The sequence below is a fragment of the Oryctolagus cuniculus genome, chromosome 2, assembly GCF_051225735.1.
Source record: "Oryctolagus cuniculus isolate XC-2025 breed Fujian yellow rabbit chromosome 2, ASM5122573v1, whole genome shotgun sequence".
NCBI lineage: Eukaryota > Metazoa > Chordata > Mammalia > Lagomorpha > Leporidae > Oryctolagus > Oryctolagus cuniculus.
Genome location: NC_142868.1, coordinates 33,381,910 through 33,398,174, shown reverse-complemented (window position 1 = coordinate 33,398,174; position 16,265 = coordinate 33,381,910). Strand labels below are relative to the sequence as shown.

Genomic DNA, 16,265 nt, shown 5'->3' with positions numbered 1-16,265 from the left:
ATATGGGATGCTGGCATTTAATCCACTGCACAGCAACTCCTGCCTCCCGTTTTGGTGTCTTATAATCTTGTCAAAAGGCTTAAGTTGTCCATTATAGTGTTTCTTATGACTGTAGTTAAAAAGCTAGGTGTACACAATTGCTTTTTGTCCTATTTCTTTCTTCTTCTTCTTCTTCTTCTTCTTTTTTTTTTTTTTTAATTTGAGAGGCAGAGGTATAGAGAGAGCAAGAGAGAGAGGCAGAGAAAGAGATCTTCATCTGCTGGTTCACTCCCCAAATGGTCTCAGCAACCAGAGCTGGACTGGTTTGAAGCCAAGAGCCAGTAGCTTCTGGGTCTCCCAAGTGGGTGCAGAAGCCCAAGGACTTGGGTCGTCCTCTACTGCATTCCCAGGCACATTAGCGGGGAGGTGGATTAGAAGGGGAGTAGCAGGTACTAGAGCTGGTGCTCATATAAGATGTCAGCACTGCAGGCGGTGGTGTAGTTTGCTTCGCCACAACTCTAGCCCCACCCTATTTCTTTATGAATACAATTTGTCTTAATAACTGTCATATCTTTGTGACTGTCATTTGTATATTTGAGTGTTTAAGCTTGCAAGATTGTTATTATTGGCTCTTTTATTGTATAAAGTGACCTAAGTGCTATGTCATGTTTTTACATAATTTTCAAATTTCTTTTAAATGTGTAAATAAATGTCATTTGAAGAATTGAAAGAAGTTTTTTCGAGAATTATGTTTCCAGGATTTTTATCTTTAATGATTTTAGACAATAGGGATTTCAGTGTTTTGAGATTTCCACGTTGGATTTATGGTGTATGGGGATTATGGCCCAAATCTTGAGCTCAGGAGATAGGAAAAAAAATATTATTAGCAACCCCAAACTCTTGTATACTTATAAAATTGATAAGTTAGAATTGATAACATCAAAAATATTTGTTTATTTCCTACTTAAGATGAAGAAGATGACTTTGTATGTAAGAAAGCAGCCTCTAAATCTAAAGAGAATGGAAGATCTACAAATACCTATCTTGGAGCTTCAAACCTGAAAAAGAATGAAGAAAATCCCAAGGCCAAGAATAAGCCTTTGTCACCAATAAAGCTGACGCCCACATCAGTGCTTGATTATTTTGGAACTGGAAGTGTCCAAAGATCAGATAAGAAGATGGTGGCAAGCAAAAGAAAAGAAGTGAGTGTTTTACATATAAGCAAGAATGTTAAGAATTTACACTCATTCACTGTTATTAGTAAGAGGAGCAATTAGCATTTTTTAAAAGGGTCAACAGGTTTCATTAATGAAAATGCTTTTCCAGTGATTTTGGATGAAATCTATTGCCCTGATTTTGGAAAATAATGAGATTAGGATATTACACTTAAAAAAAAGATTTTTTTATTTATTTGAGAGGCAGAGAGAGAGAGGTCTTCCATCCTCTGGTTCACTCCCCAGATGGCCACAATGGCTGGAGCTGTGTCAATCCAAAGCCAGGAGCCTGGATCATCTTCCAGGTCTCCCACATGGCTACAGGGACCCAAGGACTTGGGCTATCTTTCTTTTTCTTTTTCTATTTTTTTTTTTGAAGATTTTTATTTAATGAATATAAATTTCCTATGTACAGCTTCTAGGGATATAGTGTTTCTTCCCCTCGTTCCCACCCTCCCATCCCATCTACCTCTCCCTCTCCCATTCCATTTTCCATTAAGATTTGTTTTTGATTGACTTTATATACAGAAGACCAACTCTATACTAAGTAGAAATTTCAACTATTTGCACCCACACAGACACACAAAGTATAAAGTACAGTTTGAAGACTAGTTTTACCGTTAATTCTTATAGTACAACACATTAAGGACAGAGGTCCTACATGGGGAGCAAGTGCACAGGGACTCCTGTTGATTTAACAATTGACACTCTTATTTATGACGTCAGTGATCACCCGAGGCTCTTGGCATGAGCTGCCAAAGCTATGGAAACCTTTTGAGTCCACAAACTCTGTTGGTTTTTTAGACAGGGCCATATGCAGAGTGGAAGTTCTCTTCTCCCTTCAGAGAAAAGTACATCTTCTTTGATATGGGCCATCTTCTACTGCTTTCCCAGGCCATGGCAGAGAGCTGGATCAGAAGTGGAGCAGCCGGGTCTTGAACTGGCATCTGTATGGGATGCTGGCACTGCAGGCCGTGGTTTTACCCCACTGCACCACAGTGCTGGCCCCTATTACACATTTTCAAAAAAGATTTAGATTTATTTATTCATTTAAAAGTAAGGGGGAGTGAATGGGGAGGGGGAGAGAGAAAGTGTGAGCGTGTGTGTTTCTATCCACTGGTTCACTCCCCAAATGGCACTGATGGCCAGGATTGAGCCAGGCCCAAGCCAGGAGCCAAGAGCTTCATCCCTGTCTCCCACTTGGGCGGCACGGGCCAAGAATTTGGGCCATTTTCGGTTTCTTTTCTCAGGCCATCGACAGGGAGCTGGATGGGAAGTGGAGCAGTTGGGGCATGCACTGGCACCTGTGTGGGATGCCAGTGTTGTAGGCAGCAGCTTGACCAGCTGTGCCACAACACTGGCCCCAGTATTACACATTTAATTCTTTATACTTGGAAGTGGGAAAAGATCATTTAAACTCTAAGAAAAAATTACAGTTCTTAGAATTTAAATTGAATCCTCAGAATACAAACTCATTTTACTATGGACCTCAGCAGACAAAATTAGGAAATAATTTTGTTCCCAAATGAGATCCTAAGTGCATCCCTTAAGTGGAGTCTATCTGAGCTGTTCACTTGACCTTTTCTTGTTTGGCTAATACTGGATTCATCTTTTCTGGTCATTCAGGAAGCATTCAGATAAATTATTGTGGAAGTCATCTCCTGAGTTAAATAAAGCCTGCCAAATGGTGTATGTGTGTGCGTTTGTTGATTTCCTCAGTGCCTCCATAGGACAGTGTAATCTTTCATAGAAGTTTGCCAGTGTTCTGGACTACTTCTCAAGCCAAGACAATAATGTACAAGATTTTTCCTTCCCTCCCTCCCTCCCTCCCTCCCTCCCTCCCTCCCTCCCTCCTTCCTTCCCTCCTTCCTTCCTTCCCTCCTTCCCTCCCTCTCTCCCTCTCTCCCCACCCTCGTTTCTTCCCTCCCTCCCTCCCTTCCTCCTTTTTTCCCTCCCTCCTTCCCTCCTTCCCTCCTACTTCTCTCTTCCTTTTGCCGTTGGTTCAAGAAAGGAAGACCTTTCTCTCTGTCTCTCTCTCTCTCACTGTCCACTCTGCCTGTCAAAAAAAAAAAAAAGAAAAAGAATCATCTGTCTGTAGGATGTTTACTCCTTAGGACAGTGGGTATAGTCAGAGAGTAGCCATAAATTGACTTTCTGGCTGATTTGCATTGTCGGTTACTGATATGCTTTTCTCTATTTGTGTATTTCATTAGTTTTCATCAAGAAATAACACTTTATTATTTAGCTTAAGGTTTATGCTGATCTTCCTTTGCTTGATTTTCTTTGAAATATAGCCTTCACCTAACTCAAATGATTCCAGATTAAATGATGAAGCTATCGCCAGGCAGTTGCAACTTGATGAAGATGCAGAGGTATTGGCAGTTTGTTTGGATGGCATTAATACCTTGATGTTTTAAGTTGCTATTTGGTCTAGCCAAATTAACAACCAAAATTGTTGTATTCCAATTTTTAAGTCTCACTGGAAGTTAAAAGGGAAGTAAGTAAATATATAATATGTGAAACCCTAAATTTCACAAAAAGTGAATGATGAGAACAGGGAATAATTTTTTACTTAAAGATTTATTTTTAGAGTTCTTTGAATGGAAGTTTGCTTTCACAGATTTAAACTACTTTAATTTGCTCATATCTTTTTTGACCCTGAGCAATCTCACCCATTTTTATGATTTCAGTTACTGCATGTATACTGATGACCCCCTGAATTTGTCTCCAGTTCAGAGCTCTCTCTCGAGCTATAACCTTATTCAGATACCTAACACTGCTCTAGGTGTTAGTTATACTGCAGTTGAGAAGAAAGAAAATGAGATATCAGATAATTAAGTGCTGTGGAGAGAAGTAAAAGAGTAGTATGGGGGTAACAAGTGAGGTTATGAATATTTGATTTTAAATGGAGGAGTTAGGAAGGTTTCTCTGAGGAGGTGACTTCAGGGCACAAGATGAAGTGATCCAGTGAGCTATGGTGCTGGCTACTGGAGGAGCAGCAAGTGCAAGCGTCCTGAAGTAGAAACATGCTCTGTGTGTGCAGAAGGTCAGTGTGACTGGGGAGAAGTGGTTGAGAAGGGTTGGGATGGGAGATAATTTTGGAGAAATGGCCAGCTGCAAATCCTCCAGGTCATTTGATAGGTCTTGGACATCTGTTAAAAGGACTTGGCCTGGTAAGAACTTTGCATTTTAGTTTCTGTGGGGTGGGAGCAGTCATTGTAGTTTGGAGTAGAGAAGTGACATTACTTGATGGCTGTTAGAAGAAAGTTATTCTGGTTTCTGTGATGCTAATAAGGAGCAAGAGCAACTTGCTGATCAGTTTGGAGACCGTTAGGGGAGGGTAGATGAGAGAAGACTTTGGGTGGTCCCAGGTTGGGTGGTGAGAAGACCGCTAATCTGAAGGTGCTTTGAAAGTACAGCCTTCAAGCTGTTGAGAGGTTGGATATAAGGAGGCGTGAGCAGCTGGATAAATGGTGATACTATTTACCAAGACTGGAACACAGGAAGCAGAACAGATTTGGTACAGAGAAATGAAGAGCCCAACTTTGAGCTTTGTAACTTTGAGATGTCTAACAGACCTTCTAGTGGAGATGCAGAGCAGGTGGCTGGGTGGAGGAGTCTGGGGCTCGGAGAGAGGTGTAAGCTGAAGGTGTGTGTTTGGGAATACTGGCATTTGAATGACGTTTAACGGCAGTGTAACTGATGAGCTCAAAGGGAGAGCAGGATCAGAAGAGGAAAAGGGTCTCAGGATGGAGCCTCAGGGCACTGGTAATGCTTAGTGGTCAGGAGGGTCATGATCTAGCAAGGAGCTTAAGAAAGAGTGGCCGGGGAAGTAGGTAGGCCAGGAGAACCTGGTACTTGATGGAAGTTAAATGAAGAAAGTATTTCAGGTAGGAGTGCTTATCTTTAACAGAGGTTCCAGGCTTAGGCTCCTGATGTTTGAACCATTTCCGGTCAGTTTAAGTGTCACTTTCCAGACTGCCCAAACCATTAGTACCCACTTATATACTTCTTCTGTACCTTTCAGACAATTATGTTTTTGTTAGGTTGTGATTCCTTTCAGAGACTTTCTAGAGTTTAAAATGTAAAGGAATAAAGTATGTGTGAGTGTTGTCAGGACCATTAAGAAAAGAAACTACAGACTTCAAATTTTATAAGATATAACTTTAAAAATATGATTAATTTCTATATTGTGCCTGCAAGATTATAAATGTATATGTATGATTTGAAATATATTTTGGCTTAGTGAAACAAACCTATGATAATTACTTGACAATTAAGTGGGAAAATGTCATGATTATTTTTCTGGCGAAGTTGTTCCAGTTTCTCCTAAGTATATAAATCCAACATTTAAAAACTTTATTTACATACGCAATAAAAACAATTCATTTTGTTAACACTTTTACAGCTTGAGAGGCAATTGCATGAAGATGAAGAGTTTGCCAGAACATTAGCCATGTTGGATGAAGAACCGAGGATCAAAAAGGTGGTATTTTGTTGGACTGTTGGCGCTTTGAGAGTACAATCCAGATCAGTGCTCCTTTCCCTACCCATGTCTTCTAGACTCTGGAGATTTAACCATGAGTAACTCTTCCAGAAAGAAGCTAAATTATTAATTATTTAATTATTAATTATTTTAATTAATAAAAATGTTCTTAGGAACCTCATTGAGAAACTTAACTCTTTGATCAGGAAAGCTGACAAAGCCAACGCAAACTAGAGCCTTTCTTAAAAAACAGTGAATTACCCCTTGTCCCTACCATGAGTCACAGGAGTCCTTATGCACTTGTCTGAGAATGGTGCTTATAAAAATTCTTGCAGAACACAAGTTGAATAACTTTAATTATTATCTTTTCAGGAAACTTACCTTTATGAGCTATAATGTTAAGGCAGTCTCAAATAATAATGAGTATATTTTTGGGACTCTTTGAAAGCATCAGGATTTTTTTAAGTACTTGATCTCCAGTGAATTTGCTTTCTTGGTGATGAATCATATTGTTCATATAATTGTCAATATCAATACCTATTTTAAAGGATTTTACTTCTTTCTTTTAAAGTATGAAGTTGTAGAGCTGGCGCTGTGGTGTAGCAGGTAAAGCCACTGCCCATATGGGCATCGATCTCGAACTGCTGCTGCACTTCTGATCCAGCTCTCTGCTATGGGAAAGCAGTGAAAGATGGCCCAAGTCTTTGGGCCCCTGCACCTGCGTGGAAGACCTGGAAGAAGCTCCTGGCTTTGGAACAGCCCAGCTCCAGCCATCGCAGTCATTTGGGGAGTGAACCAGCAAATAGAAGGTCTCTCTCTGTCTGCCTGTTCCTCTCTCTAACTCTGCCTTTCAAATAAATAAATATATTAAATCTTTAAAAAAAAAAAAATTTGAAGTTGTGGACTTAGATACTATCAGGGACCGAGTATAGTCAGTTGGGAGTGACGAGAACTTATCATTTGGAAAGCTTTACACCATCTAAAGATAGTCAAATTATAATTTAAAAAATTCCTTTTTAAAGATTTATTTGAAAGAGTTAGAGTTAGAGAGAGAGAGAGACAGACAGACAGACAGACAGACACAGATACCAAGATACCTTCCAGCCGCTGGTTTACTCCCTAAAAGACTGCAATGGCAATGGCAAGGGCTGGGCCAGGCCAGAGGCAGGAGCCTGGAACTCCAGCTGGATCTGCCATGTGGGTGTCAGGAGCCCAAGCACTTGGGCCATCTTTTGCTGCTGTCCCAGGCACATTAGCAGGGAGCTGGATCAGAGGCAGAGCAGCTGGCTCTTGAACTGGTGCCCATCTGGGATGCTGGCATTATAGGCAGTGGATTAACCTGTCATGCAACAGTAGTAGCCTCCAAAGTATAATTATTTTATAACATTGTGACACACACTTCAATTTGTCACCTCTTCTTTTTTTGGTTTAATATTTAAAAAATTATTTTTATTTATTTGAAAGGCAGACAGAAAGAGACAAATCTTCTATCTGTATCTGCTAAAGTTCTCATCCTGCCAAATTCCTGCAACAGCCGGGGCTGTTCCATGCCAAAATCAGGAGTCCAGAACTTGAGCCAGGTCTCCCGAAGAGACCCAAGAAGTTGAGCGATCACGTGTTGCCTCTCAGGGAGTGCTGCTTTAGCTGGAAGCGGAAACACATCCACTCAGGCACTTCAGTATGGAATGTGGGTGTTCCAGTCCATCTTAACAGCTGTGCCAAATGCCTTCCCCTCCAGCTCTTTATAAAAATGGAGCTTTGAGGAAACAGTGGAGAGAATAGATTTTTTTTTCTGCTTTAGAGAGAGTATTATTGTTCTTTTTAGCTTTAGTTTGTTTTTATTTATGTCTTTCTAGATTTTAGTTTTTTACTGTGTAATTCTAACAGTTTGAACATTGAGATAAAAGAAATAGAATTAATGTCTCCAGGTTTGTGAAGTGGGATGAACTGGGATAATTTTTTAAAAAAGATTTATTTATTTGAAAGGTAGAGACACAGAGTGAGAATGAGACAGAGAAAGATATCATTCATTTGCTTGTTCACTCCCCAAATGGCCACAGTGTCTAGGCTGGGCCAGGCTAAAGCTAGGAGTTTTATCTAGGTCTCCCACGTGTGTGCAGCAGCCCAAGTACTTAGGCCATCTTCTGTTTCTTTCCAAGGCGCATTAGTAGGGAGCTAGATTGGAAATGGAGCAGCTGGGACTTGAACCGGCACCCATGTGGGATACCAGAATTATAGGCAGTGACTTTACCTGCTATACCACAGTGCCAGCCCTGGGGTCCTTTTATATAAATATATTTTATGTCCTTTTACCTGTTTGTTCATCTGTAAGGTGAGGTGAGTGATAAGACATGTTTCCTTTGCCCTGGGAATTCCCTGGTGGATACATGACTGATGATTGTAACGGCCTGCTTATTGAAGGTGATCCTTAAGCTCAAAATCAGCATTTCAGTTGATTCAGCAACAGATTTGTGGTTCTATTATTAGTCATGTTTGACATTTTTAAAATTTGTTTAGGTTCAAAAGGACATAGAAGAGGGAGAAATGTTTTCATCTGTCCAAGACAATTTAAGTAACGCAGAAAAACAGAAACATCCTAAAAAAGGTAATCCTAGAGAAAAAGTAAGATGGAACATTTTTCTTTATTGAAGAAAACTCATGATAACCTTCTTTAAACATCTGTACAATAATTATATTGTTAGGCATTTTTTCATAGCTGTTAGAGTGTGTAATTTTGAAAACTACTTGGATCCTGGCTGTTGGGAGAAATGTATCATAGCTCTTAGCTTTTTGTTAGTTTTGCACATAGTGCAAGTTCAGTATATGAAGGCAAAGAACTGAGTGTTTTGAGCTTCTCATGTTAGAGATAGAATTGATCTGTAACTGTCCAGGTCATTGGAAGCTCTCCTGCTAATTGTCTGTAGTTTGTATTTATTGTTCCTGAGAAGTGAACAGTCTGCCAGTGTAGATTGCCTTAAGCTTCTAAGTAAATTTGTTGACACATTATCTTCCGGTCTTGACACCTCAGGATTTTGAATTTTCGGGTGGTTACAAACAGATTATTATTATTAACTTGAGAGGAAGAAAGAGAGAAAACTCTTGTCTACTGACTCACTCTTGCAATGGCTGGGGCTGAGCCGGGGCTGAAGCTGGGAGCCAGGAACTCAGTCCAGGTCCCCCAGGTGGTTGGCAGGAATCCAATTATTTGAGCCTTCACTGCCAGCTCCCATGGTCTGAATTAGCAGGAAGATGCAGTCAGGAGCCAGTGGCAGGAATTGGACCCAGGTACTCCAGTGTGGGAAGTGGGGGTCTTAACTGCTAGGCCGAAGTGCTTGCCCTTAAGCGCAGAAGTTTTATGTGACATATTCTAGTCGTAAGTTGGTTGTGTACAAATTAGAAAATGTGGAATGAAGTGCATATCAGTTGGATTAGGAGTTCATAGTTAAACAATCCAGACAAATCTCTTAATTTGAACTGACTATACAAAGAAGTTACATATAAATGCTTAATTAAAAAAGAGAACTGTATAAAGAACTAAAATAACGTGTTTTGAAATCATGATTTGTGCAGTAAGATTACTCAGGTGAAAAATGAAAAAAGTAGTTGTTACTGGGTATCATTTTCTGAAAGTAACAATCATAACCTTTTCTTTCTTCTTAGTAAAAACAGAACATTTTTCAGATGAAAGGAAAAACTACAGTCCTAAGAAGCAAGCTAAATGTGGTAGTTCAAAGGAAGCCCTGGGACCTTCTAAGACAGCAGCTCTCACAACAGGAAAGTCCTCTTCACCAAAGGCCAGTTCTAAGTTGGCAGCGATGAAAATAAAAGAAGAGAGTTCTAATAAAGAAACAGAGCCTCTGGCCTCTAAAAGAAAAGAAAATGCCATTGAAATGAAAGGTGAAACAAAAACCCCTAAGAAAACCAAAAGTTCTCCAGCTAAGAAGGAGGTAGGAGCTTTCTGATGTGTTTATTTTGGGATTGTGTGTTTGTGAAATTTTAATTGTTTTTTTTTTTCACTTTTTTAAAGGTTATTTATTTATTTGTAAGACAAGGTAGGAAAGGGAGAGGGAGATGAAGAGGGAAGTTGGAAGATTGATCTTCCAATTGTTGGTTCACTCCCTAAATGGCCACAGCAGCCAAGGGTAAGCCAGGCCAAAGCCAGGAGCCAGAAACTTCGTCTGGTTTCCTGCAGGGTGGCAAGGGCCCAAGTACTTGGGTCATCTTCCATTGCCTTCCCCAGGTGTATTAGCAGGGAGCTGGATTGTACGTGGAGTAGCTAGGAGTTGAACTGGCACTCTTATGTGGGATGGGCATCACAAGTATTGGCTTAACTACGCCACAGTGCCAACCACTCACACCTTATTTCCAACTTCATAAGTCATCGTAGTAATATTTTTAAGATAAATCTTACTTAGATGCTGTTGTAGAATATAGATTACTAATATAGACAAATTAGTATTTATTGTTACTGTGTATCAGGTATTGTGTTAATACTTTACATATGGTATTTTTTTTAAAGATTCATTTATTTTGAAAGGCAGAGTTAGACAGAGAGAGAGGGAGGGAGGGAGGGAGGGAGGGAGAACCATCCCCTGGTTTACCTGGTTCACTTCCCAAATGGCCACCATGGCTGGGGCTGGGCCAGGCTGAAGCCAGGAGCCAGGAACTTTTAGGTCTTCCATGTGTATGCAGGGGCCCAAGCACTTGGGCCACCCTTCTCTGCTTTCCCAGGTACATTAGCAGGGAGCTGGATTGGAAGTGGAGCAGCTGGGGCTCAAACTGGGGCCCTTTTGGCATGCCAGCCCCTACATAGGGTATTTCATGTACTCTCACAGCAACCCTGTGAGACACTTGATTTTAATATTCACATTTTAGAGATGAAATAAACTAAAGGAGTTTAGTAACTTTATCAAAATCCTTCAGCTTATATGTGGCAGGTCTAGCCTTGAGCTCAGGACCTCTGGAGACAAAACAGGAGCTCTAACTCTAGAGCCAGTGTCAAAGCATAGGTCCACCATGGAGCAGATGTGTGACCTGGATCTGGTACTTCCTCTTCCTATGCTTTGATCTCATATGTGACGGGGATAATAATAGTACCCAATGAACTAATCTATAAAAACCACTTAGAGCCTGGGACATAAGTGTTAGAAAAGTTTTAGCCATTGTTATTAAAATAATTGTTTTTTAGTTTTGTCTAGAATTTACATCTTTCTACTCTTAACAATCTTGAGACACTGAAACCATTTTTCAAAGGGAAAAATGGTAAAATCATGCTTTTTGGAAGTTTTGTTTTCAAATATATTTGAGAAGCTAATGGTCTCTTCCACTCTTCAATTTGGAACCACTTTAGATTCATAACAAGAAACCAGTATTTGTTCATGCCTGTTAGGCACTTAGCATTTAAAGTAGAATATTGTCTATTTTAACTGCTCATCACCATTATTTTTTAGTGCAGAACCATGAAGTGCTGATGATTCAAAATGCTTTTGGTTGTGGGCAATGCTCATAAATATGCTTAAAGGAACAATTAACTTTTTGGTCTCAGATTTTTCTTCACTAAATACTTATCTGGTGGACAAATGCTTTTCTTCTGGCCCAGTAAACATGTTCAGTTTTCAGAGGCTGTCTATTTTTGTGAAAGAGGAAATTTTTAAATGATACTGTTACTTTTCACTGTGCTTTTTGAAGTTGAGACAAGAGAACTTAAGCAGTTTTAGGAACAGTGGAACTTATTTTACAAATTCAGTTGATCTCAGAGTTCTGACTTCATCAAGAAGTGTGCTTCAAAGTTACTTTATAAGTAGTTTATAATTCAGATTTTTTTCATAGAATTAATTCCTAAATAGATAAGTTCCCCATGCAGATTTGCACTGGGTTCTTCTGTGAAACTTACTAAAGAGATGTTTTCTAAGGCATGGCGGCCGAGTGGCCGAGTGGCTGTATTGGAACTAGGTCCTCATATGGCATGTTTACTCTTAAAAGAGATTTTGGGGTTGCTTACAAGTTAAAACAGGAAGTGGAAAAGCAACAGACTCGTGTGTGGGGTGTGTGTGTGTGTGTGTGTGTGTGTTTAATATTTTATTTGAAAGGCAGAGTTAGAATACTCCATCTGCTGGTTCACTCCCCAGAAGGCTGCAACAACCGGGGCTGGGCCAAGCTGAAGACAGGAGCCAGGAGCTTCTTCCTGGTCTCCTATGTATATACAGGGACCCAAGAACTTGGACCATCTTCCACTGCTTTCTCAGGCTCATTAGCTGGGAGCAGGATGGGAAGTGAAGCAACCAGGACTCTAACTGCCACCCATACTGGTTGCTGGCATTGCAGGCAGTGTAGCCCACTAAGCCACAATGCTACCCTCCTTGTAGTTCTTAAATACAAATTTTATGTATATATTAGCTTCCACATATGAGAGAAAGCATGTGGTGTTTATCTGTGTCTGGCTTATTTCACTTAGCAAAATGATCTCCAGTTTATTTAAATAAGAATTATTTAGAACCCCTCCTAAATGTCTGAATCAGAAACTTGGAGGTGGGATATGTTGTTTGAAAATTTTCCTATGGTTTTCCTATGGTGACATCCTAAAGAGAATTCAAATCAGTGGGAAAGCTTATGCTAGCAGGGAGTGAAGTGTATATGTGTTCTAGAGCCGATTGGCTTTCTTTGAGCTGGCTGTTAACCTGGAGCCTGCGCATCTCTGACTGGGGTGCTTATCTCCTCAGGGATGTAGGGGACTGGTTTAGGGCTGTGCAGGGTCATAGGATAAACTTGGGAAATCTTGCCTGATGAGCTGTATTTGGGGAGATATTTACTTTTCTTTTAAAATAAATATGGATAGACATTGGAATAGAATTTAAGATTCATACACGCTTCTAAAAGAAAACCCTTTTCTTAGTTCTTTGCTTGGAACTAGCCTTGGTCTTTTGCCCTTGATCCGCCCTGAGGTATGTGCCGTTAGAGAGTGGACGGTGTCGAGAAGGGCAGATGCAGCAGGGCTTGTAAGTCGGGCATCTGTAATTGGAGGCGTACCTGAATAGTTAAAGCTGTTCATTTCATGACTAAGCACAGAAGTGACTTTAATATTTGTAGATACATACTATGAAATTTGCATGAATTTTTCACGACTTTTTTCAATCTTCTTTTCCTTTCCCCAAGTCTATAAGTCCTGAAGATTCTGAAAAGAAGCGCACTAATTATCAAGCTTATCGAAGCTACTTAAACCGAGAAGGTCCCAAAGCTCTGGGCTCCAAAGAAATTCCGAAGGTAAGAGTGCTGAGAGCCCTGGGTGTGCTCGTCATGCTCACAGCAGCAGAGAATTAGTGCGCAGGAGCAAGAGAGGCCTCAGGCACTGTGCGCATCGACGTGGGCGTTGCCTCACATTGTGAACCACTGCTTGATACTTAGGAGAATTTTCCTGTCAACAGCAAGTAGCCCTGGAGAGGCTATGCTCTGAGAATATACAAGTGGCAAGACTAATGCTTTTTACTTCTGTGGCACTTGTGGTTTAAGGAAACAAACATTAAAAAAATAATTGCTTAATTATAATTGTCCTATATGCTGTGAGGGGAAAGCCCAAGATGGCTTTAGGACAGCAGAGGACCCTGGCTCTCAGTGGGGCAGGCAGAGTAAGTGATATTTACATGGAGGCTTGAAGAGTGAATGGGAACCACCGTGAAGAGATGGTGATGACACAGTGATCTGGGCAGAGGACCCAGCATGTGTGGTGTCCTGCCGTGGGCAGGATCTTGTGTGGTATGTTTGAAGAACTGGAAGAAGAGTGATGCGGGTGGAGCATAGTGGAGCATAGTGACCGTGGGACCACGTTACAGTGGGATGAGAGTGGCTGCAGGTGTTAGTCAGGCCACCTCTTGAAGGACCCATTTTGCCTAAGAGAAGGAGTTTTAATAGTGATAGAAGTGGGTTGAAGAGTGTGCAGAGATAAAATGGAGACAGGGTAAGTAGATAATAGTTTTGGTAAGTTTGATTGTGAAAGGGAGAGGAGAGGACTTTTAGCTAGGTGGGATTTAGGGGGGAAATATGAATATTTTATGGTAGAGATACTTAAAATATGATTTTTGCTTATGGGATGGGTCCCACCAGAAAGAATGAAGTTAATACCAGAATGAGAAGGATAATCACATGCAGTGGAGAGTTCTCAGAAGGTGAGAAGGGAAGGAAAGATACATCTTTAATGTGTATGTATATTTAATTTTCGTGTTGCTTGGTAAGCATAGCTACATATGAAGATTAGTAGTTCCCTTCACAAGGAGAGGGTAAGGATGGTGTCGTTCGGAATGGGGGTGGAGGAAGGAGTGACACTCAAGGGGCCAATGGATTCTGTCGGAGGCAAGAGAATGATGCCAGTCTAGACTCCTGTACTGTGCCTGGTGTGGGAGAGACTCACACCAAGTCTCTGCTGGAGAGGATGTCAGACAAAGTGGTGTCTGTAGGGGACAGCCAGGTTTCAGGGAGGGCAAGGTGTAAGAGGGAATGTTGGAGAAGAGGTTGAGAATATTGGATGTTTGCCATTCCTGCAGTGAGAGCTGTGGAGTTGTTGTGGAATGGACGGGTTTGGTGACAGTGCTGGAAGTACCAGATTTGGATAAGTAAGATGACTTGCAGAGCCAAAGTGGGTGGTGATTCGGGAGACAAGAGATGATTGGGATGGGGGAATAGAGAGGCTTGCATGTGGCATTTTCCAGGGTTGTTTTGAATTGTTACAAGGATTTCAGTACTTAGGGAGTTACAGGAGATCACTTCAATCTTATAACTTGAAGGCTGTAAGGGATCTTGAGATGTTGTTAGTGAAACTTTTTAGCAGATTCATGGTTATATCTCTTTGTCTTCCAAGAAAAGTTCTTTGCCTGGAGTAACGAAGGATTGAATTTGTATTAGGGCAGTCTTTGAATATTGTTTTGCTCTTTTTAAGCCTATTTTAAGTCTTTTGATCTCAGTTCCCTATTCAAAGAGTGATAAGTAATTTGGAGTGTCATATATACTTGGTTGTACAATTTTATTGACCTATTGTAAAATTTTTAGTTTATAGCTATGCGCAGTTGCAGTTACAGTTAAATATCTTCCCCATCCAGCTCTCTTTGGCAATAGCTCTTGTATTATCTGAGTTAATCTTTCCAGTCAAGAGATGATGTGATCTTGTTATAGGTAACTAGCAAGTTGTTAGACTTACTGCTGTAATAAGCAGAGAGAAGCACAAGTGCACAGACTAGTTTTGCTTTTCAGAGTCAAAACTTTCCTTATTTAAAATCTTTACTTAACATATGCTAAATTGATCTTCTGTATATAAAGATAATTGAAAATTAATCATGATGTGAAGGGGAAGGGGAGGGGGAGTGGGAGAGGGGAGCGTTGTGGGTGGGAGGGAAGATACAGCGGGGAGGAGGCTATTGTGGTCCATGAGCTGTACTTTGGAAATTTATGCTCATTAAATTAAAAAAAAAAAAAAACTTATTTAACAACAGTAGGTAGATTATATTTGGTTGTTTACTTAAAGTATGCAATTTAGTAGTTTAAATGTAAAAAACATAGCAAAAAATAGCATGAATAATTTTTGTGAGCTTTGCTACCAGTGGTGGATATGTTTGCCATTGCTAACTTCATAGCTTATTAAATGTTGGCTGTATGAGAGTGTTTTAGGATTTAGTTTCAGTTCTACTTACATGCTGTAAGTTTCCAGCAAATTTTTCATGCTGAGGATATTCATGATGTCAAGAGACAAAAATCAACTTCCTGCAGTTTTGATGCTAAATTTTTCTTTGGAAAGCTACTATGTAATTTCCTCTCTGCTTGAACATTCTGGTTTTTAGGGAGCTGAAAATTGCTTGGAAGGCCTTACGTTTGTAATCACAGGAGTGCTGGAGTCCATTGAACGAGAAGAGGCCAAGTCTCTAATTGAACGTTACGGAGGGAAAGTAACAGGGAATGTCAGCAAGAAGACAAACTACCTTGTCATGGGTCGTGATAGTGGACAGTCCAAGAGTGATAAGGTAGGTCCCGCTGTGCTCTCCGCACATGGCACGCCTGCGTGGCTTGGCACACTGCGATGCAACCATTTGTAATGTTGCCCTTGAAGTGAAGAAAAAATGGAAAAGTAATTTCTTCCTTATGTTATTTCCTTCCTACAGAAGTGTCATTGGCTCAGACCCCAGGAGCCTGGTTTCTTAATTGAAGGCACAGTTCCTGTTTACTTGCTTAGTTGTCTTCTAGTTTAATTCTTTTTTTTTTTTTTTTGAAGATGGAAACAATTGCAGTTTTCTTTTTCTTCTAGTCCTAAGTATTCCTTTATATGCCATGGTGTACTCTATCTTAATTTTTTTAGATTTATTTATTTATTTGAAAGAATTACAGAGAGAGAAGTCTTCCATTCACTGGATCACTCCACAGATGGCCACAACAGCTGGGGCTAGGCCAGGCCAAAGCCAGGAGCTTCTTTAGGGTCTCCCATGTGGGTAGTAGGGGCCCAAGCGCTTGGGCCATCTTCCCTGCTTTCCCAGGTCATTAGCAGAGAACTGGATCGGAAATGGAGCAGCCAGGACAGGAATCTGTGCCCATATAGGATGCTGGCATCACAG

At 40.5% G+C, this 16,265-nt stretch overlaps 1 protein-coding gene across 2 annotated transcripts in view; it reads left to right on the top strand.

Annotated features, from left to right (window-relative positions):
* Window positions 1-16,265, top strand: part of RFC1 (replication factor C subunit 1) — an 85,028-nt gene that overhangs the window by 42,693 nt on the left and 26,070 nt on the right. For both annotated transcript variants that reach the window (XM_051842456.3, XM_070068123.2), the window contains 7 exons: window positions 949-1,181; window positions 3,488-3,565; window positions 5,602-5,679; window positions 8,197-8,284; window positions 9,340-9,626; window positions 12,832-12,939; window positions 15,501-15,680. In XM_051842456.3, the coding sequence (XP_051698416.3) occupies window positions 949-1,181; window positions 3,488-3,565; window positions 5,602-5,679; window positions 8,197-8,284; window positions 9,340-9,626; window positions 12,832-12,939; window positions 15,501-15,680 (1,052 nt within the window). The remainder of the gene's footprint in view (window positions 1-948; window positions 1,182-3,487; window positions 3,566-5,601; window positions 5,680-8,196; window positions 8,285-9,339; window positions 9,627-12,831; window positions 12,940-15,500; window positions 15,681-16,265) is intronic.